Here is a 21279-nt window from a genome sequence, read left to right as displayed (position 1 = left end):
CATAGTGGTAGTGCATTCCCTACCCAACAAGTCCTTGAAGTTTAGGAAATGAATGGTAAGGAATCTTTAAAGTTATTTGAAGACTGGTTCCTAAATATATTGCATAGTTAATGCAAATAATTGTTAAAAATACATTTCTAGTATGGAAATAATAATCATAAGAATATTAATTCTCATATCAACTCTGTGTTTATTACTATTGTTAGCCCCATTTTACTAATGTAGAAACTGGGGCACTGTGAGTTTGGATGACATATTCAGAGTCATACAGGTAGAAAATAATAGAAAACTCAACTCTGGTCCCAGAGTCCAAGCATTTAACCAGTGTGATGAAATTTTTGAGACTGAAGGTAAGCAGTAATCACTCATCCCTGACATGGAAATCGGTGTGCTATCCTAACTGTCTTCTCCTCTGACCCTCACAATGGTTTTCCCTTGGGATAAACCATAATGAGAAGAGAATAAAAAAGAACGTATATCCATGTATAACTGGTCACTTTGTCGTACAGTAGAAATTAACACAACACTGTAAATCAACAATACTTCAACTTAAAAAAATGATGGTTTGCCAGAGATGGACTAAGGATGGTGCATGGTGATCCATGCTCTGGTGGATCAGGTAGCTAGGTGGCTGTTCCTGGGGAGTAGATGGTGGCAGGTGGCTGTTCCTGGGGAGTAGATGTCAGGATCCAGGTTTCTTAATTTCCCCAGGTAGATGCAGAGTGACTGGGAAGCACAGGTAGTTTTTGAGGGGAGAACAGATTTTGGAAAGCTTGTCAAAAAAGCATTAGAACTAGTTAGGAAAATTCTGGAGGAAAAAAGATGGTTGTGGTAAAATGACTAAATTTATTTAAAAAGTCAAGTCAGCTAGAATTATTTAATATATAAAGACGGATATAAGAGATCCAGAACAAAGAATTTACCCTTTAATTGTGAATGGTGAAAATTTAAGTACTTTAAACTCCTTGAGCTTCCATTTTTACAAGAATATCCAAGAAAACCATTTTTGTGGACAAGCAACTTCTTTATAGTTCTCTAATATCTAGAATCATATTTGACAATGGAGATATTTTATATGCTAAGGGATGTGGTCACTATTTCCTTTTTTGTGTGTAATTTAAAATAGAGTTGGTGAAAGCTTGACAGGATGGTCAAATTTTCTGCTGTAGCAGGAAAGAGTTTCACATGCTGGGAAATAGTTTTTCCAAAGGTAGATAAGAGGGAGAATAAAAGAGTAGTTACTAATTAACTTCAGCATCCAAAATGCTTCTGTGCTCATAACCTTTATTTATCTTGGTGTCACATCACAGAAGTTCCTTTCTGTCTACTTCATGTTTGGTTTGCCCAGCCCTTCCACAGAGCAGGCTTATTTGCCAAGGAGAAAAGCTCTATACTTTGGGATATTTTCAACGAATTCATGCTTTATATGAAATATAGAAACTCAAATACTTACTTTTGGTCTTTTAAATTGTTCACATGAATTTTAAGCAACTCTATCATGAACATTAAGATACCCATGCTTTAAACTGTTCTTCAAAAGGCCCAAATAAATTCACAGTTTAAACCAGTAATATTTACTAAAATATTTTTAAAGAGTTTATATAATTTTATAAACTCACTTGAGCAAAAAAGTTGGTCCCAAAATATTCTATTTTAATATAATCAGATGGAAAAAAATGTATAAAATGATCAAAACTAACTTATATACATGTGTGCACGCATGCTCAGTCATGTCTGACTCTTTGCGACCCCATGGAGTGCAGCCCACCAGGCTCCACTGTCCATGGAATTTTCCAGGTATCTACATGCAATTATTTGGCTTATGTCTCTTTATCTGAATTCCATGGAAGGAACTCCCATCAGTCTAATTTCATTTCTAGATGTTCTACAACTCTTCCCTGTTGGTTTTTTAAAAAACCCTCTGAGAAAGTGAATGGATGCAACGGTATGGATTGTCATTCTACCTATGTATCAATAACTTATTAATGTGTTAAGCATGCAGCAGAGTGCCTGGCTTAGAGCAAATGCAGCACTCAACATTCATTTCTCTTTTACTTCAGCTTGCTGAGGGCATGATAAGTCACAGAAAGGGAGAATTTAAATTGGAAGAGGCTTTGAGGTCTTATAGTTTAACATTTCTTTCATGATAGAAAATCTTTTAACCCTTCAGATGACAGTTAAAAAGCCCATTCTACTTTTGGAAGGCCCTAATTATTAGAAAGTACTTTGTAATACTTAGCCCATTTCTTTAACATGCTCTAATATCTTTTTGAAAAGATACAAAAAGTTACATATTAATACAATGCTCTTCAAAATTTATGAACACCCAGAAGAATTATTTGGTGGAAAATCTTAAAATCCTATCACCTGAGATGTGTTAGCAAAAAACAAGACTACTTAGCCTGGAAAATAGAAGACTTTGGGGAAAGAAGGGGGTGAGAGTAGAAAAAACATGATCATGATCCTGGTGCAACAGTAGTATATTTTAACAAGTTATATTATCCAGAAATGAAATAGGCCACTTAGTAAGACAGGGATTACCCAACACTGAATGTGCAAACACAGGGTAAGTATTACCTGCCAGAAATATTTAAAAGAAGCTATACTTGATGGTCTCTAGGATTCCTTCCATCTCTAGATGGTATGTATCACAGTCATTCAGCCAAAAGAGGTGATGACACACCATTTTTTTTTTCCCCTAACTCATACTTGTATTGGCTTTAAAAACAATTGAGATGGAAGGATCCTGGGAGTTATTAAAAACTTTGGTAAATGATAACTCTGATTACACCAGGGGCAACAGTTATCTTCATGGCACTTTAGTATTATGCTAATTTCCTTTAAAAAAATACCACCTAATTACTCTAGACCTCTCAGCACTCAAAAATATGTTAATATGGTACCTAGAGAATCTTTTCCAGGAAAAGGGTCTTCAATTAAGCATTATTTCCAAATGGCCAGAGAGGTGACTTTACAATGCTGTCACTGGGTAAAGAAATAAAGGCTCTCACAGCTTAAATAATTTGCTCAGTATCACACAACTGGAGAAGGCTGGAACCAGCACTCTGGCAACTTTTCAACTCTCCACCCATGTGAAAACCCTGTAATATTTATTTGAATTCCCTGACAATCCTGGTGATAGAAACAACTGAATCTATTTTACATGCAGAGAAGCAAAATAATATAAGAAATCTGTGCCATATGTGTTCTCATACAGTTGCCCTCTGTGTATATCTGTTGTAAGAACTGCTTAATTATTAAATAAGAGATGAGTTTGTGACTTTCTGAAAAAATGTTGAATTTTTTTGACTTAAGAGAATAAGTAAAAGGGGAAACTTTTATGTATTACTCACAGACAGAGATTTCAGCTATGCAGGGAAGCTCAGTCTTGGTTTGGCTTTTAGGTAGTAGCTGAGAAGGGGCACAGAACAGAACTACAGGATAATCAGAGGAGTCAGGAGAAGAACGGAAGTAGACCTACACTCCACTGCACAAACCTCACAGGTGCTGAGACTGAACAAATGCCCTGGCTGGACTAGAAGCAGGGGAGCGGAAACTGACATTCCTGGAAGCAATGAAGAAAGACTAGAAATAGACTGGTGATGGGCAGTTCCACAGGTGTATTTAGATTGCAGAACATTAGTCCTTGTCTTCTAAGGCAGATAAATCGACTAAATGTTCATGAATTAGAAATGACAGACAACTGTAGATTCCAATTCCAATTATAGATGGTAAATGTTAGAAAGAAAAGAAAGGCTTTACTATAGAAACAGCATGTGTTTTATAAACAAGCACTTACTCTTACCAGCAAGAATTTCCAGAGAGTTGTATCCTAGGATTCTGTCCCACAAAAGCAAGAGTTGATCTGTAGCTAAGTATCCAGAGAAAGCTCGAACCATCCATTTAAATGATATGCGAAGTCTACAAACAAAGAAAAACAAGATATTTTACCAGTGGAATTTTTTCTCATCAAAAAGCAATTATCAGAAGATCTCAATGAGTTACAATGACAGTAACTCCTTTGTGGGTTTTAAAACTCACAGTCATTTAAAACTCAAGTACTCTACACATATACAATGGAATACTACTCAGCCTTAAAAAAGAAATAAAAGAATGGCATTTGCAGCAACATTATTAGAGATTACAATACTAAGTGAATTAAGTCAGAGAGAAAGACAAATACCATATGATATCACTTATATGTGGAATCTAAAATATGAATCTTAAATGAACTTATATACGAAACAGAAACAGACTCATAGAGAATAGACTTGTGGTTGCCAAGGCCAACAGGAGAAGGATGGATTGGAGTTCAGGATTAGCAGATGCAAACTGCTATATACTGAATGTATAAACAACAAGGTCTTGCTGTATAGCAAAGGGAACTATATTCAATACCCTGTGATAAACCATAATGGGAGAGAATATGAAAAAGAATATATATATGTATAACTCAATCACTTTGCCATACAGTAGAAATTACCACAACATTGTAAATTAACTATACTTCAATAAAATAATTTCAAAAAACTCAAGTACTCTATTAACAGCTGTAAAAATTCAGCTGAGAAACCTTGAGTTCCCAAATTAGTCATCTCAAAAGCATTAAGAGAAAGAATTATATTCCAGAGTCCTACTTTATGTTGTAGTTCATTCTTTAGAAAACTCACTTCTACATTTTGTTTTTCAGGATATGTACTAATTAGCTATCAATGAGGTGATCTTATAGTCTCAACAGTTCCAGGCAAGCCAAGATTATTTGAATTTTTATTCAAGATACTTAAATAAATACTTATAGCTGCATATTTTTCCAATTCAATAAATTATATTCCTAGATTTCACTCAAATGGCTACTAAGGATACAAAACAGACAAGGAAAAATAGTTTTAAAGCTATAAGGGGTTTCCCAGGTGCTTGTGGTAAAGAACCCACTTGCCAATGCAGGAGACATAAGAGACCCGGGTTTGATCCCTGGGTTGGGAATATCCCCTGGAGAAGGAAATGGCAACCCACTGCAGTGTTCTTGCCTGGAGAATCCCATGGACAGAGGAGCCTGGTAGGCTACAGTCCATGGGGTTGCAAAGAGTCAGATATGAGTGAAGCAACTTAGCAAAAGAAAAATAAAATAGAAAAGCTATAAGAGAACTTAGAAATAGATTTCTGATTTCAACCCTTTAGTTTTAAAAAGGAGGTCATCAGAACTCTGAAAGATCAACAAGAAAATTCAATTAAATTCTATTTTGTGAAAAAAAAAAAATCCTAAAAAGTATGAGATCCTACTGTTTCATAACAAGGTTATGTTACAATAATATTTTATCTCTAGAATCAGGAAACAAACCTGGCTTTGGTGCCTGAAGAGATAAAATACTCTCTCATATTTCTCTACTATCTATTAGCAATTAAATATCACTTGACTGCCCCTGAGAGGTTTTAGCCAAATTCCTTGTTAAAACTGTCATAATATTATATAAATACCAGGATTTTTTCTTAAAAGAGAAAATGGGATCTAGAGATTGCCTTTGTTGATGTCATATTAATTTTCCTAAGACTGAAAAAGGACCCCCAAGTTTCAGAAATTCCTCAATATTATATAACTATTGCTCTAATATAACAAAGTACATGTAGGCAGTAGTATTATAAATCATGTTTCTTGGTTGGTTTTAGAATATTAGTTTATAGATGCCAAAAAAACTTTTGGCCAGTAAATGTTTTAAATTTTAAAAGTTCACTAATTCCCTGGCATGCCATTAGGACTCCATGCTTCCACTACAGGGGACCTAGGTTCGATCCCTGATCTGAGAACTAAGATCCCACAAGGCATGCAGTGTGGCCCAAAACAAAACAAATTCACTTTTAAGTCTAAATTATTAACTTCAACTAGTTTCATTTTATGGATCTCTCATAGTGTCTTATTAGACCAAGAGTACCACATACTATGCCTCCCTGCTCCCTAGTATATCTAGCACGGAATCAGTTTCTTAGAAATAAAGCTTATTGATGCATAATTTATATACAGTGAATTTGCTTTTATTAATGTACAATTCTGAGTTTTGTTAAAACCAAATATAAATTTTAGAACTAAAAAATACAAAAATGATAACAACAAAGCAACCCTCACTGGATGAATCCAACAGCAAAATGGAAATAAACAATGAGAGAGCCAGTGAATTTAAGTATAAGTCAATAGAAAGTGTCTAATCTGAACTACAGAATAAAAAGAATTAAAAATAAAATGAAAAGAGCTTTAGAAACCTGTGGGATAAGACCAAAAGTTTTAATATTTGTGTTCCAGAAGAAAAGATGAATGTGAGTGGTACAGAAAAAAAATATTTGAAGAAATAATGGTTGCGGGAAAATGGATACATGTATATGTATGGCTGAGTCCCTTCGCTGTTTACCTGAAACTACCACAACATTGTTAACTGGATATACCCTAATACAAAATAAAAAGTTTAAAGTTTGGGGAAAAAAAAGATGAAACTTAAAAAAAAAATAATGGTTGAAAACTTCCTAAATTTGACAAAAGAAATAACCCTCAAATTCAAGATGTTCAACAAACCCTGAACAGGATAAACCCAAGAAATCCATGTCCAGATATATCATAAATAAACTGTTGAGAAACAAAGACCTTGATAGCAGTCAGAAAAAAACAATAATTGGTATTATTTCTCCCTGAAATGTTTAGCTGAATTTGCCTGTGAAGCCCTCCAGGCCTGGAGTTTATTTGAAAATAGAATGTGATAGATTAAAGATGTATATTGTAAATCCTGCATAAAGTATTTTCTAATTAAGGCATGCACATTTTTTTAGTGATAATGCTATGGGATTTCCCAGGCAAGAATACTGGAGTGTGTTGCCATTTCCTTCTCCAGGGGATATTCCTGACCCAGGGGTCAAACCCATGTCTCCTCCACTGCAGGTGAATTCTTTACCTGCTAAGCCATCACGGAAGCCCAAGGCACTGTCATAGCCCGAATGCTTGTGTCCCCATCCCTACCCCAAATTCACTGAAACTACCTGCAATGTGATAGTAATAGGAAAGAGATGTGGCCCTTGGAAGTTAATTAGGATTAGATGGCAGAAAGTGAAGAGGAATTAAACAGCCTCTTGATGAAAGCGAAAGAGGAAAGTGAAAAAGTTGGCTTAAAGTTCAATTCAGAAAACGAAGATCATGGCATCTGGTCCCATCACTTCATGGCAAATAGATGGGGAAACAGTGGAAACAGTGTCAGACTTTATTTTTGGGGGCTCCAAAATCACTGCAGATGGTGATTGCAGCCATGAAATTAAAAGACGCTTATTGCTTGGAAGGAGTTATGACCAACCTAGCTAGCATATTCAAAAGCAGAGACATTACTTTGCCAACAAAGGTCCGTCTAGTCAAGGCTATGGTTTTCCCAGTGGTCATGTATGGATGTGAGAGTTGAACTGTGAAGAAAGCTGAGGGCTGAAGAATTGATGCTTTTGAACTGTGGTGTTGGAGAAGACTCTTGAGAGTCCCTTGGACTGCAAGGAGATCCAACTAGTCCATCCTAAAGGAGATCAGTCCTGGGTGTTCATTGGAAGGACTGATGCTGAAGCTGAAACTCCAGTACTTTGGCCACCTGATGCGAAGAGTTGACTCACTGGAAAAGACCTTGATGCTGGGAGGGATTGAAGGCAGGAGGAGAAGGGGATGACTGAGGATGAGATGGCTGGATGGCATCACCGACTCAATGGACATGAGTTTCGGTGAACTCTGGGAGTTGGTGATGGACAGGGAGGCCTGGTGTGCTGTGATTCATAGAGTCACAAAGAGTCAGACACAACTGAGTGACTGAACTGAACTGAACTGAAGATGAAGTAGGTTCTCATGATTGGGATTAGTGACTTCATAAAGTTATGTGACAGCTTGTTTTTCCTCTCTGCTCTCCATTACATGAGGATACAATGAGAAGTCAGCAGTCTGCAACCTAGAAGAAGGTCCTCTCTGGAACTCGACCATACTATCAACTTAATCTTAGACTTCCAGTCTCCAGAACTGTGAGAAATAAATTTCTGTTGTTTATAAGTCATACAGTTTATAGTAATATGTTGTACCAGACTGAACTAAGACAGACATTATCAAAAAAAATTTTTTAAGGTATAAATAATAACTCAATACTGGAGATAAAAATGGAATAAAAAATATTCAAAAGTAGGCAGGAAAAGAGGAAAAAAAAGGATAAAGAGCACATGGAACAAACAAAAAAGTCTATCAAAATAGTTAATGGTATCAACTGTTATTATTTTAACCCAATACCAATTACATTAAATATAAATGGAATAAACACACCAATTAAACTGCTACAATGAAAGACTTGAATATACTTTTGATAAGAAAGCCACCTGAAAAACAGAGACATTGATAGTCAATACACTAAAAGTAGGACAGAAAAGAATACGCGATACAAATTCTAATAAAAAGAAAGCTGGAATGGCTATATCAGACATAGTTCAGTCGTGTCCAACTCTTTGTGACCCCATGGACTGCAGTCCATGGAATTCTCCAGGGAGTGGGTAGCCTTTCCTCAGGGGATCTTCCCAACCCAGGGATTGAACCCAGGTCTCCCACGTTGCAGGCAGATTCTTTACCAGCTGAGCCACAAGGGAAGCCCAAGAAGTAAAGACATCAGTACACTAAAGATGATACAATAAAGATAATCAATACTCTAAAAGCAGAAGGACAGAAAAGAATACACTATATAAATTTTAATAAAAAGAAAGCTGGAATGGCTATATCAGACATAGATTTATTACTAGGAAAAGACATTACATAATGATAAACAGATCAATTCTCCTAAAAACAGTGTCAAATACATGAAATAAAAAATATATATATATAGAGAGAGCAATGTAGAAACAAAAAGACAAATTCACAGTTATAATTGGAGACTCTAACGCTTCTTTCTCAATAATCAATAGAAATAGTAGACAGAAAATTAACAGTGAGAAGTCTTGAACATTATTAAAAAACTTGACTTTATTACCACTTATAGACATTCTGCTCAATGCTAGCAGGAAATGAATTCTTTTTAAGTATACATTAAAGATTCATCAAGGTAGCTCATACTCTGGCTCATAAAACAAACTACAACAACATTTAAAAGAACTAAAATCTTAAGAAGCACATTGTCTAACTGTAATAGAATTAAAATAGAAATCAATAACAGATATCACATTTTTTTCAAATATTTGGAAATTAAACAATGTACTTTTATATAAACTATGGTCAAACAGGAAGTCACAAGAGAAATTAAGAAACATTTTGATTGAATGAAAGTGGAAACATAAAATATCAAAATTTGTTGAGTGGAGGTAAAGCAGTATTTTGAGGGAAATTTATAACATTACTATTGCTTCTGCTAGGAAAGAAATATCTGAAATCAATTCTCTAAATTTCACCTTAAGCAAGCAGAAAGATGAGCAAAACAAAGCAAAAAGAAGCATCCAGAAGGAAAAAAACAAATAAAAGAGGATAAATCAATGAAACTGAAAATAGAAAAACAGAAAATCAATAAAACCAAAACTGATTTTTTCAAAGAATAAAATAAATAAGCCTCTGGCCAGAATAATCAAGAAACACAAGATACAAACATCAATCTCAGGAATGAGACAGGTAGTGTCACTCTGATTTTAAAGACAGTACAAGGCTAATTAAGAATAATTATGGAATATTATGAATAATTTATGTCCATACATATGATAACTTAGATAAAATGCACAAATTACTCAAGTAGAAGGAGATATTCTGAAAAGTCCTATATCTAGTAAAAAATTAAATTCTAATTAAAACTTTCCAATAGCATTAGTTTTAATTCATGAAAGTCTTTTAATAATTGATTTCTAGCCTGACAACTGAATTTTTACACTTTCTTTTCATTAGAATTTTGATGTTTACCATAATTTATTGAAATAAATTTGTTCCTTTTAATGATTAAAGTATATGAATAGACTAGGAAAATATCAGGATTTTAGTTATAACAATTATCTAAATGTCTACAGAAAAGCATAGATATATACAAATATTCGTTTCACAATAATAAAAAATGAGGTCAGTTTACCACACAAAAAAATACATGTGTAATATATTTCTGCCACAATTTTGTTTTATAATAATAATTATTAACAGAATTCTATTTGTTATTGGCTATAAAAGAAAGATTGTTAGGTATTATCAATAAATTATATGAGGTACACAAAGAGGAAGACAATAACAAAACACTGATGAATCATTTGGAAATTTCTGTTGCCATGCTGCTGCTGCTAAGTCACTTCAGTTGTGTCCAACTCTGTGCGACCCCATAGACGGCAGCCCACCAGGCTCCCCTGTCCCTGGGATTCTCCAGGCAAGAACACTGGAGTGGGTTGCCATTTCCTTCTCCAATGCATGAAAGTGAAAAGTGAAAGTGAAGTCGCTCAGTCGTGTCCGACTCTTCGAGACCTCACGGACTGCAGCCTACTAGGCTCCTCTGTCCATGGGATTTTCCAGGCAAGAGTACTGGAGTGGTGTGCCACCGCCATGGACATTGTTAATTGAAAACAAGAAAAGAGAGCCAATGATAATGAGGTCCACAGGTACCCAACCTATTCACTGATAACTCGTACTGGGATATTTACTGATAACTCACACTGAGATAAATAAACAAAAATTCAAGCTTTTAGAAGGAAAAATCACAGTGTACAACCATTAGTAGATAACTGATTTAGTTTTTCACTTAGTGAAAGATGGCAAACTTTAACTGATCTGGCTTTCAAAGTTGTCTTCTGATAAATCTGCCCTAAACTGACAATTTTAGTATTATCATCTTTCTCAGGTAGTATTTGTTTCCACAGATTTTTACCTCAATTTGGTCACCATCTTTCACTATGAACTGGAATTAGTTCTCTGGTGATTCTTGTACCAAGCACAAAAATCCAAGCAAATAAGAATTTATCAGGATTTTGGTAAGTCTTCCAAGAATTTTTGGCACAATGTTGTGTTATCATTTACTACTTGATAATTATTGTTTTGGAGAAGGAAATGGCAACCCACTCCAGTATTCTTGCCTGGAGAATCCCAGGGAGAGAGAGGTCTGCACATACAGGCTGCTTCTGCCAATTTCTCAGACTTTAAGAGTGAAGTTTTTAACTTGCATATCATTAGGTCACTCCTTTACCCTATGTATTAGATTCTAAAAGTTCGCTGGCACCTCTTTCTGTTAAACCAACTACTTTGTACCTCTTTCTCGGAGAAGGCAATGGCAACCCACTCCAGTACTCTTGCCTGGAAAATCCCATGGACAGAGGAGCCTGGTAGGCTGCAGTCCATGGGGTCGCACAGAGTCGGACACGACTGAAGCGACTTAGCAGCAGCAGCAATTATTGTTTTATTGGGGAAAATGTTAATTTCTCTGAAAAAAATCACTGCATCTTTGATGATTAAAAAGAGCCTTCTGATATCAATCTGTTCTTCAATTAGGAGAGAAAAATACTCACGGTTGAGCCCCAATTTCTCGCAGATGATAAAAGAGTTGGGGGAGATATGTTTGCAGAAGAGTTTCAAACAGCAGACAGAGTGACACAATACCCTGGATACGATAAGTCACAAGAGAAATGCATAACTTAGTATTTAAAAATGAACTCTGCCATCAAATTACTCAAACAGAAATGAGAAAAAGATGATCAATATCAGTATTGTTTAAAAGCCAAAGACAGGAAATGCACCAATGATCTCTAAAACATTAAAAATAAGTTTATCCCTCTTTATGGATACTCACTCTTATAAATATGCTAAGGAGCCTCCTTTTTAACAATAAGAGGCTCCCTGCATAAGCTGGCATATAGTAATGTTCAGAATTCAAGAAAAACATCACTTTCTAGAAAGCCTGCTACTCTGTAAGTCATACATTATCACTTAGGTTCGGCAACATTAGTTTTTTCTGGATGCAGTCCAATTTCCAGGTATTTCTCTGGCACTGTAGCCACACCCTTACTTTCTTCCTCCGTATGCTCCTTTCTTTCAGCTGCCTCACCCATCAGGGAAAATATTTCCTGCTTTTTTTACTCTTTCATCGAAACCCATCCCCAGGGAAAGACTGACTGCTTGAAATTTCTGTCAGGAAGTCATCAAACAAGAATGTTTGATTACTGAGTATAAGGATAGATTTTTAAAAGGGCATTGTAGAGTACAAAGCAGATGGGTTTTCAAGTGCATTAATTACTTGACAACTCTGAATAAAGTCTTTCTTGCAGTTCAACATTCCTCAGGGTTGTTCTTTGTAAGGAAGTTCTAATCCTCTTTTTGAGTTTCTAAAGAAGTAAGGCTGTCGTGGTTCTAAACAGTTCAGTCTGGCTGCAAGCCAGAAAAGGAGATGACTGCCTGTAAGTCTTTATTTCACTGAATAAAGAAAGGGCAGAGGCAGGGCTGTCCCAGTCAGCTGGAAGAGGATAGCTTAGGATCAGCATGGAGGCCCAGAAGGAATAGCCAGAGTTTTAAAAATTAAAAAAAAAATTTTTTTAAGTCTGAAGTATGAAAATAAAACATGAGAGTAAGAAATCTGACGCTAAGTATGACTTATTAGAAAAGAGAATTATAATATATTTTTGGTTATTCTAGATTAAACATTATTGCAATATAGACAGTATATCAAGTTATCTCAGAGAGAAGAGACCCATGATAGTTTGGTAGCACTTCATTTGCTCATCTGTGACATCCTTGATTTCTGTTATTTGCCAGCTTTTATCAGCAATGTTTGAGAGCAACACCAGACAGAGGAAGGTGGACTAGGAATACACAGGATTAAAATGGGGAGGAGGTATGATGAACTGCTATTTAGTTTAGTAGCAGTGTGACAATCTTCTCTTTCAGGAAATTTGGTAGCCCTGACATGTTCCAATTTTAATGTTTCTTTGGGAGTGTCAGTCAAGTTACTCACAAGCAGACCAAAGCAGGCCCAAAGACAGAAAAAGCATAACTGAAATAAATACTTGTTTTTATTCAGGTTAAGGAGGGTAGGAGCGGGGAGGGAAGATACAATAAAGGGTTGGCCAAAATAAAACAGATACGACTCCCAACATGCTTCTCCTTGAATTTCTTGTTAAGACCAAGGAGCCATCTATTGAACAAACACAAAGAAAATATCTAGTTTGATAATGGATAATTAGTCAAACATGATATTGAAAAATAAGGGACAAATAAATGTTTAATTTTCATTAACAAAGATGATGATGATCATAATGACAATAAAAACAACAGCATCTGTTTACTGAACACCTGCCATGAGCCAAGTACTACCCAAGTGCTTCATACTCTTCCTACGGCACCACAGAAACTCAGCACTAACCTCCTTTCAGAGATGAGGAAACCAGTGTTCAAAAAACATAGTCATCTTTGTCAAAGAAAACAATATAGACATTGCTATGTTTATTCTTTCAACATATAAAAGATAATTTAAATGCAAGTGATAAAGGACTTTTTTGTCATTATTACTAAAACTATTTAAGTATCAATTTATTCTTTCATTTTTTTCCATAGGAAAGTGATGCTTGACAATTTGTTTTTCTTAAGGTGAAAAGAACAAATCAGAGTCTGGTTTGATCCAATTTTTTATGAACTTACAGAAGGATGAGAAGAGATGGAATGAAGCCTGAAGAAAAAACGCACATACATCTCACGGAATATCTGATACAGTTTGGAAGGTTCATGGTATAGAAAACAAAGTGGTGCAACTGAAAGAGTAAGAAAAATTAATTGATAAAATTGCAGAAGTACTATAATTGAAAAGATAAGTTCACAAAACATAAAGAATAAATAAATATTTTATGGTAATATTCATTCAAGTTTAAAATCATATATATTCTTTTTTCATGTTGAAAAGGGAATATATGCACATGTAAAAACTGTCATTAAAAATTTTTTTAATGGAGTAAATTATAAAATGTTTTATAATCCCAACAGTAGAATAACACAATGGAACCACATAAGGGTATTAAAAATTCAAAGCAACTTTTAAAAATTACATAAAATCTCTCTCTTTTTAAATTGAAATAATGACAAAGTGACATCCAGGCAATTCATTTTTACTTTGTCCCACCAAGGATCTTTCAAATTTTTAAATTTTTGACATCAGGTAAGTAAAATCTAAGATGATTTATAACTAGCTTTTAGAAAGTTGGTCTTCAACTGATGGAATTTGAAAATTAAAATTCTGATTAACAGGCTTATTGGTCAACATTGGCATATCCCAATATGTTTCTAGACAGTTTTCATAGGCTTAAAGTAAAACAACTCTAAGAATTTATTTCTCTAATGAATTTTTTGTGTGCTTGTGATAACAATCTCTAATGAATTTGAATTAAATTTTCTTTTGCACTGTTTATGGCAGTTAAGCACAGGTGGGTCACCTCAACCAGAGAGCCCACAGCTGAATGTCAGAAAGTCAGATTTTTAAAATCAGATGCCAACCTGACAATATGATTATTTCATCTGTGAATAGGCAGGAGTCAATGATGTATTTTGTACTCTGAGAATTGTTAGAAAATTTAAACTTCCTGACATCATTAACTGTTCTCTAAATCACTCAAGTACACCTTTTAAAAACTATTTACTTGAAAAATGCTTGCAGTTGGGATTATTAAAATAAAAGGATTAAAGGGCTTACATTTTATTATTAAAGATAAAAATTTATATTCTTAACCTTGCTAGGTTTTCTATTTTAAATTCCTCACATATTTGTAAAAGAGAAATATGCTGGAACCTCACTATAACAATATGTATTATGTTATGAAATTTTGCTGGCTCAAGAGAATAAAGCCAAGCGAAGCATAATGCAAAATTTCTAGACACTCTGAATCCTTTTTGTTGTATGCTGGTTTTAAAAGTTTTATATTATGTCATTCACCATGATGGAATGATGCTGAACACTCGAGGGTTTTTGCTTTTTTTACAAAGAAGAGTGTTATTGCTGATTCTTTTTACAAAGGTAAACTTTATATTTCTGTTTACTCTAAAGGTCGGGGAGGAGGAATAGTTGGGACAAGAATCTTTAACAAGTTCATATGTAACGCAGATAAATGAAAAACTGAATGGCATTAGGAGAGAGAGCATTCTCCTTCTTGCTTATCTTTGTGACGCTTCCTGCATTCCTCATTCAAAGACATGTGAGGCAGAAAGGTGCTCAGGGCTCTCAAATGTGCACACGTGTTTGTTGTGTGTACTCAGGATGACCGCATACTTCAGTGTAACTGTTGCTCTGCATACCAGCCAGTCTGAAGAAATCATGAGCTCACTTGGTGTTGTCCTTCCCTTTGCATTTTTTCTGATCTAATATTTTTCAAAAAGACTCACGGGAATTAGTTTAGGAATTTTTACAGCTATTAAAACTAAATATCAGTGTGAATTTCTAATTTCTAGTGAATTAGAAAATGGTAAACCATAGAACCATTTTCATGGTATGTTTAATTTCACAAGCAATCATCATCTCAGCAAAATTTTAATTGGACATATAAACAAATACCAAACCCAATGTTTAAAAGTTCACAATAACATTGTTGAATGTGTGGGTGATGCAATATAAAGTGTGAGGTTCATGTTTAAATTTTCTAAAGTGTAATGAAACAGTGAGTATTTTAAAGCCTAACTTACCATACATTGAAAATCCATGAAAAGGGATTACACCTAAAAAAAAAAGTATTTCTTTTCAATTAGTATACCCACTGAATTATTTATTAGGTAAACTTTAGGGGATTAAAACCAAAAACAGAGAGCTTTGCTATTTTTGCTTCAACTTTGTTCATGAATGTCAGAAAAAGCTTAGTGATGGTAACCAACAAAATGACGTGCTTTTTAACAGCTTTAGAGAAGCAATCAAGAGGTCTTCAATACATATCTGGTTAACTTTCTATTGATAAAGCTGAAAATTAAGACTATGAATATATGTGTTACAAAAACAGAACAAGGCAGATCACAGAACCAAGTTTAAGAACTAATGGTCTCAGAAAGTCAATAGATTAAGTCCTTCTTGAAACAACTTCAAGCTGTATATTAGATTTAATTTGTTAAAAGATAAGTGAGCATTTCAAGGTACCTCTTGTATAGACATATTCCCTTTAAACTTACCAAAAGTTATGTCATAGGATGTGATTTGGAAAAAACATTGGTAGGAATATGGTACAAATTCAGTGTAATCTTTGGCAAGAATTATACAAAAGAACACATCCATTTAAAAGAAATACTTGAAGCCTGACTTGGTGTGCTAAACATCTTGTCACATTCTAAGTGAAAAATTAGAACTTGGACAGCTTAAGTTCAAAACAGAAGTTCTGTAATATATACACCACCATATATCTAACACAGTACTAGATTAGGCTGTAAACACAGAAGAAAAATGAGTTTACTATTTTGAAAAATAAGAAGGGAATGCTTTATTCATCTGACATTTTCAGAGGCAAAACCATGGTGTTGGCAGAGCCTTTAGAGGTCATCTAGAGTAAGTTCTAACAAATGATTGTTCAGTCTCAGTCTAAAACACATTCAGCAATAGGGGATACATTAATTCCCATTGAAACCAGTTAAAATTTTGAACAGGTTTAATTTAGGGGGAGTTACTTCTCATACAGAGTCAAACTCTGGCTCCTAGTAACCCCCACTTACTAATCCTAGTTCAGAACTATCCTAACTTATCTTCTATGAAAACTTTCAGAAACATTGGCGGACACTGACTGTTCTTTCCCCCACTCCCAACACCATCACCATCAGGCTGGGTTTTCTGTGTGTGATTTTTTGTTTTTCTTGTTGTTGTTCTGAGACTTTATGAGTTCCTTTAACAGTTCCCCAAGTGAAGTGGTCCTGAATAGCTTCTCTATTCTATTCTCCTCTGGACAAAGTACAGTTCACCACAGTCAAGTGAGGTGACGAAAGCCTTCAAGCATTTTTCTTCCCCACACACCCTAGAGCTAAAGCATAGCATACTTGTGCAGTTTTTTTCTGACATAAGTAAAGGGCTGTATTCTTATATCTATTACATTTCCTCTTTGGTGAACCATTCCAATTTGAGACAATCCTGGATCCTCATCCTGTTATCTAATGTATTCCCTCTTCTTCCTGGGTGTGCATTGCTGGAAAGTTTGATAAATGCACTATCTATATCCTCATCTAGAGCATCAAAAAATGCTGAACAAGATAGAGGACAGGACTTGTCACTAGAGACCTCCTTCCACACTGACAGTAATCCATTGATCAACACCCTACTGAGGTACACTAAGAGCACAGACCAGGTGTCAGACAGACTTGGTTGGGTTCATATAGCTCTCTCATTTAAGAACATTGCAGGCCTTGTTTCTTAATTCCCCTAATTCTCAATTTCCTCATCTTGTATATCAGAGATAATACTACTGCTGCTGCTGCTGCTGCTGCTGCTGCTGCTGCTAAGTCGCTTCAGCCATGTCTGACTCTGTGCGACCCCATAGACGGCAGCCCACCAGGCTCCCCCGTCCCTGGGATTCTCCAGGCAAGAACACTGGAGTGGGTTGCCATTTCCTTCTCCAATGCATGAAAGGGAAAAGTGAAAGTGAAGTCGCTCAGTTGTGTCCGACTCTTCTCGATCCCATGGACTGCAGCCCACCAGGCTCCTCCGTCCATGGGATTTTCCATGCAAGTGTACTGGAGTGGGGTGCCATCGCCTTCTCCGAGAGATAATACTAGAACTATATAAATGACTAAATGAGAGATAATGACTACAGTTTGGGCTTCCCAGGTGGCTCAGTGGGTAAAGAATCCACCTGCAATGCAGGAGATGCAGGAGATGAGGTTTCAATCCCCAGGTCGGAAAGATCCCCTGGAGAAGCACATGGCAACCCACTCCAGTATTTTTGTCTGGAGAATTCCCATGGACAGAGGAGCCTGGTGGGCTACAGTCTATGGGGTCGCAAAGTGTCAGACATGACTGAAGCAATTGAGTACACATGCATATACAACTATAGCTTAGCCATTCATAAATAAAGGCAATTATTGATATTATCATTCACAAATTAACTCATATTTCTATGATGATTCTACAAGTAATTTTATCAAAAAAGAGTATGAGGAAAACAAAATATATTCTGAACTAGTATGCCAGGCCAACCACCTTTAAAATTTTGTGCAGCATCACTCAAACTTCATAAGATATAATTCTTAGGATCTACCTTTTCCCACTTTCCCCTTGTCTTCCAGAACACAACACAGATTCATGTTGTTCATCTCTGTCTGAATCCCACCATGTTTATCATTTTCTTTATTTATCTCTATGTAATTAGCTTCCCTGTTCTCTCAGAGCTGTCCTACTCTTCAAGTGCTTCACACCCAACTGCAGAATTCATTCCCCCCCGCCACCCCACACTGAGGCCGATGCCACTGAAATAAATTCTCTTGCTTGTCTGTTCTTTACTTCAAAGGTTTTGCACACCTTTCATCTCTTTTCTCTTTGCCCTTTAGGGAGGTCTTCAGAGGGAGACCTCTCCTTTCCTTTTTTTTAGAGCTACCATCTTCACCTTTGTTCTTAATCCCGTTTCCTTCGCTTTTTCTCACAGAAATTAAGGTCAGATCTGTGGCTTGTCTATGTGTGGTCTGTGGGCTAAGCATGGATTTTACATTTTTGAAAGATTATTTTAGAAAACAATAAATAGTATTAAGAAGTAGAGACTGTTTGTGGCCAACAAAATTTTACATATTTACTATTTGGTCTTTTACAGGAAAAGTTTGCCAACCTCTGCTTTGGAATCCTGTCCCACCGATTTTCCTCCCCACCCTTTTACGTTCATCATTTAACAAATACGTACTGAGTTTCTACTATGTGCCAGACACTGCTCTGAGATCTGGAGCTTACTTTTTATCAAGGACAGGGAAGTCATGATGAAATAAGAGCACGTATGTCAGCCAGTGACAAAGCCATGAAGAGGAATAATGGAGGCAGCGGGGGCGGAGAGGACAAGGCCGGGTAAGGGAGGCGGTCTTAAGAGGCACTGAGGCTCTGGAGGTGAGAGTCACCTGTGAAGGGGTGACCTGGAGGCCCTGGGCTTCGTGTGGTGACTGGCATGAACCGGGATGTTTCCTGAGGTGGATGGCCCGAAGGCAGAGAGTGGTGGCGTCGGCTCTCACTCCTACTAGTGGAAGAGCAGAGGAAAGGGGTGGCTAGGTCTTATGGAAGTACTCCTCTCTCCAGTCTCTATTTTCACTGCAACCTTTCAGCCAAAGACATTATAAATACCTTCACTAATAACAAGAAGAAGAGGAGAAGGAGGACTTGTCCATTTTTTTCCTGGACCTTACATTCCTGTCAAACAAATGTCTAATCTCTCTCCTCTTGAAGTCAAGCTTAATTTGAAAAACATGATCTGAATTAACTTCCTTTACTTCCTCATTATGTATCCCCAGCTCCTTATAATCTGGTTTCCACTCCTCTCATCCCAACTCTTGATTGCTAACATCTCCTGTGTGTGTGTGTCCTGGCCCCCCAGCAACTGAAAGTCCCTTCTCTAGACTGAGCCCACCAGACCCCGTGCAGATCAGGCTCCCTATCTCAGAAGCTTCTGCTGCTCAGTTTTTTGTTTTGTTTTGTTGTCTTTTGGGCTAGTTCTCTCTTCTGCGCACTTCTTAAATATAGCTACTTTGCAAGACTCTGTCATACCTGTTTTCTCTTTCCTTCCACTAGCATTCTCCTTATTAACCCAAAATTCAAACAGTAAAAGCCCAGTTTCCTGCGCTTCCTTCTGGACTGTCTAGTTTTGTAAACAACTCCTTGCCTCCCTAGGCTTCAAGGAAGAAAGCTTTGCTTTCTAGTCCTCCTTCAGCCCTTATACCTAAATGTGACTGTGTTCCTTTCTTGTCCCTTTACGATAAAGAAGGCTTAACTCTTCAGGATTCAGACACTGTCTAACACAGCTTCATTTTTCTTCCCTATGAGCACAATTCTAATCCTGCCAAACTGACTGCCACCCTTTCAGCTTCTGGACCTTAGGAAAAGGGCTGTAAATGCTCCTCTACACTTGCAGCCACGTCCCAGCCCCACGCCTTAGAGATTTTAAACAACACCCCTTCTAGAAAGATCCCCTGGACAGACTCCTACTTTCCATCCTCAGTCACTCATTGGTCAGTACTCTTGTGTCAGCTGATTTCCCTGACTGATTGGGGTGCCCCTTCTCCTCTGTGCGCCTGGATAACCCTGCACAATTCTGGCTCCACTCCCTACCTGTGTATACTTAGGCTGCTTATTTCTCCTTTTTCCTTATCCAGTACTGTTCTTAGACCACGGCACGGGGACTTGGGACTAAGAGGCCTGTTATGGCCCTCCTCTGACTATACCCCTCACCCAGAATCCATGTCCCTCCTTTCAGACCACAACTCCAAGACTCTGATACCCCAGCCCAGAGGCCCTTAGCCAGCGTCCAGGGCCTGCACAGCCTCTTCAGTGGAGCTACTCTCCTGATGGATGCTGGCCTCAGGATGGAGAGGTGGTCAAAGCGTGCTCACTTGTGGAGTATGTGAACAGAGCTTGGACCTGTCTGTCCAGGGATGGGGTAGAGCCATGGTAAGAAGTGGCTGGGAGATACCACAAGCTAGGGACTTCTGAGGAGTCTTAAGCATTCTGAATTTGAAACTCGCCTCTCAGATTGTTATAAAGGTATATTTTTCAAGACAAGAAAACCAAGTAGAATTTACTTAGCACTTGATTAGCTTGACTTATAACTTCTGAAAATCTAGACTTAAGTAGGTGGGCTTCCAATTGTCCTGGGCTTCCCTGTTAGCTCAGTTGGTAAAGAATCCACCTGCAATGCAGGAGACCCTGGTTCAATCCCTGGGTCGGGAAGATCTGCTGGAGAAGGGATAGGCTACCCACTCCAGTGTTCTTGGGCTTCCCTTGTGGCCCAGCTGATAAAGAATCTGCCTGCAATGCAGGAGACCTGGGTTTGATCCCTGGGTTGGGAATATCCCCTGGAGAAGGGAAAGGCTACCCATGCCAGTATTCTTGCCTGCAGAATTCCATGGACTCTACAGCCCATGGGTCGCAGAGTCAGACACAACTGAGTGACTTTCACTTTCACTTTTCAATTGTACTCATGGCCTGGACCCTCCAAGTTAGGAACAGATTTTCCTTTATCTGCAAAATGAGGACAATACCAGTGAGGCTGTAAAGATTAAATAAGAGGATGTATGTTATATGCCTAGCACAATGCTTGATGCAAAGTCAGAACTTAACGAAGTTTTTGTTCTCTTATACTATAATTACTTTTGTTTTTCTCTCT

The 21279-nt window shown here is 36.9% G+C and overlaps 1 protein-coding gene across 1 annotated transcript in view; it reads right to left on the bottom strand.

Moving 5' to 3' along the window:
* TBC1D19 (TBC1 domain family member 19) overlaps positions 1-21279 on the bottom strand; it is a 160048-nt gene that overhangs the window by 8401 nt on the left and 130368 nt on the right. The window contains exons 16-19 of the mRNA XM_040237983.1: positions 15644-15676; positions 13619-13728; positions 11497-11588; positions 3806-3921 (exon numbers count right to left, since the gene is read on the bottom strand). Of these exons, the coding sequence (XP_040093917.1) occupies positions 3806-3921; positions 11497-11588; positions 13619-13728; positions 15644-15676 (351 nt within the window). The remainder of the gene's footprint in view (positions 1-3805; positions 3922-11496; positions 11589-13618; positions 13729-15643; positions 15677-21279) is intronic.

Source organism: Oryx dammah, unplaced genomic scaffold, assembly GCF_014754425.2.
Source record: "Oryx dammah isolate SB20612 unplaced genomic scaffold, SCBI_Odam_1.1 HiC_scaffold_3, whole genome shotgun sequence".
Lineage (NCBI taxonomy): Eukaryota > Metazoa > Chordata > Mammalia > Artiodactyla > Bovidae > Oryx > Oryx dammah.
This window is presented reverse-complemented; position numbering and strand designations above follow the sequence as displayed.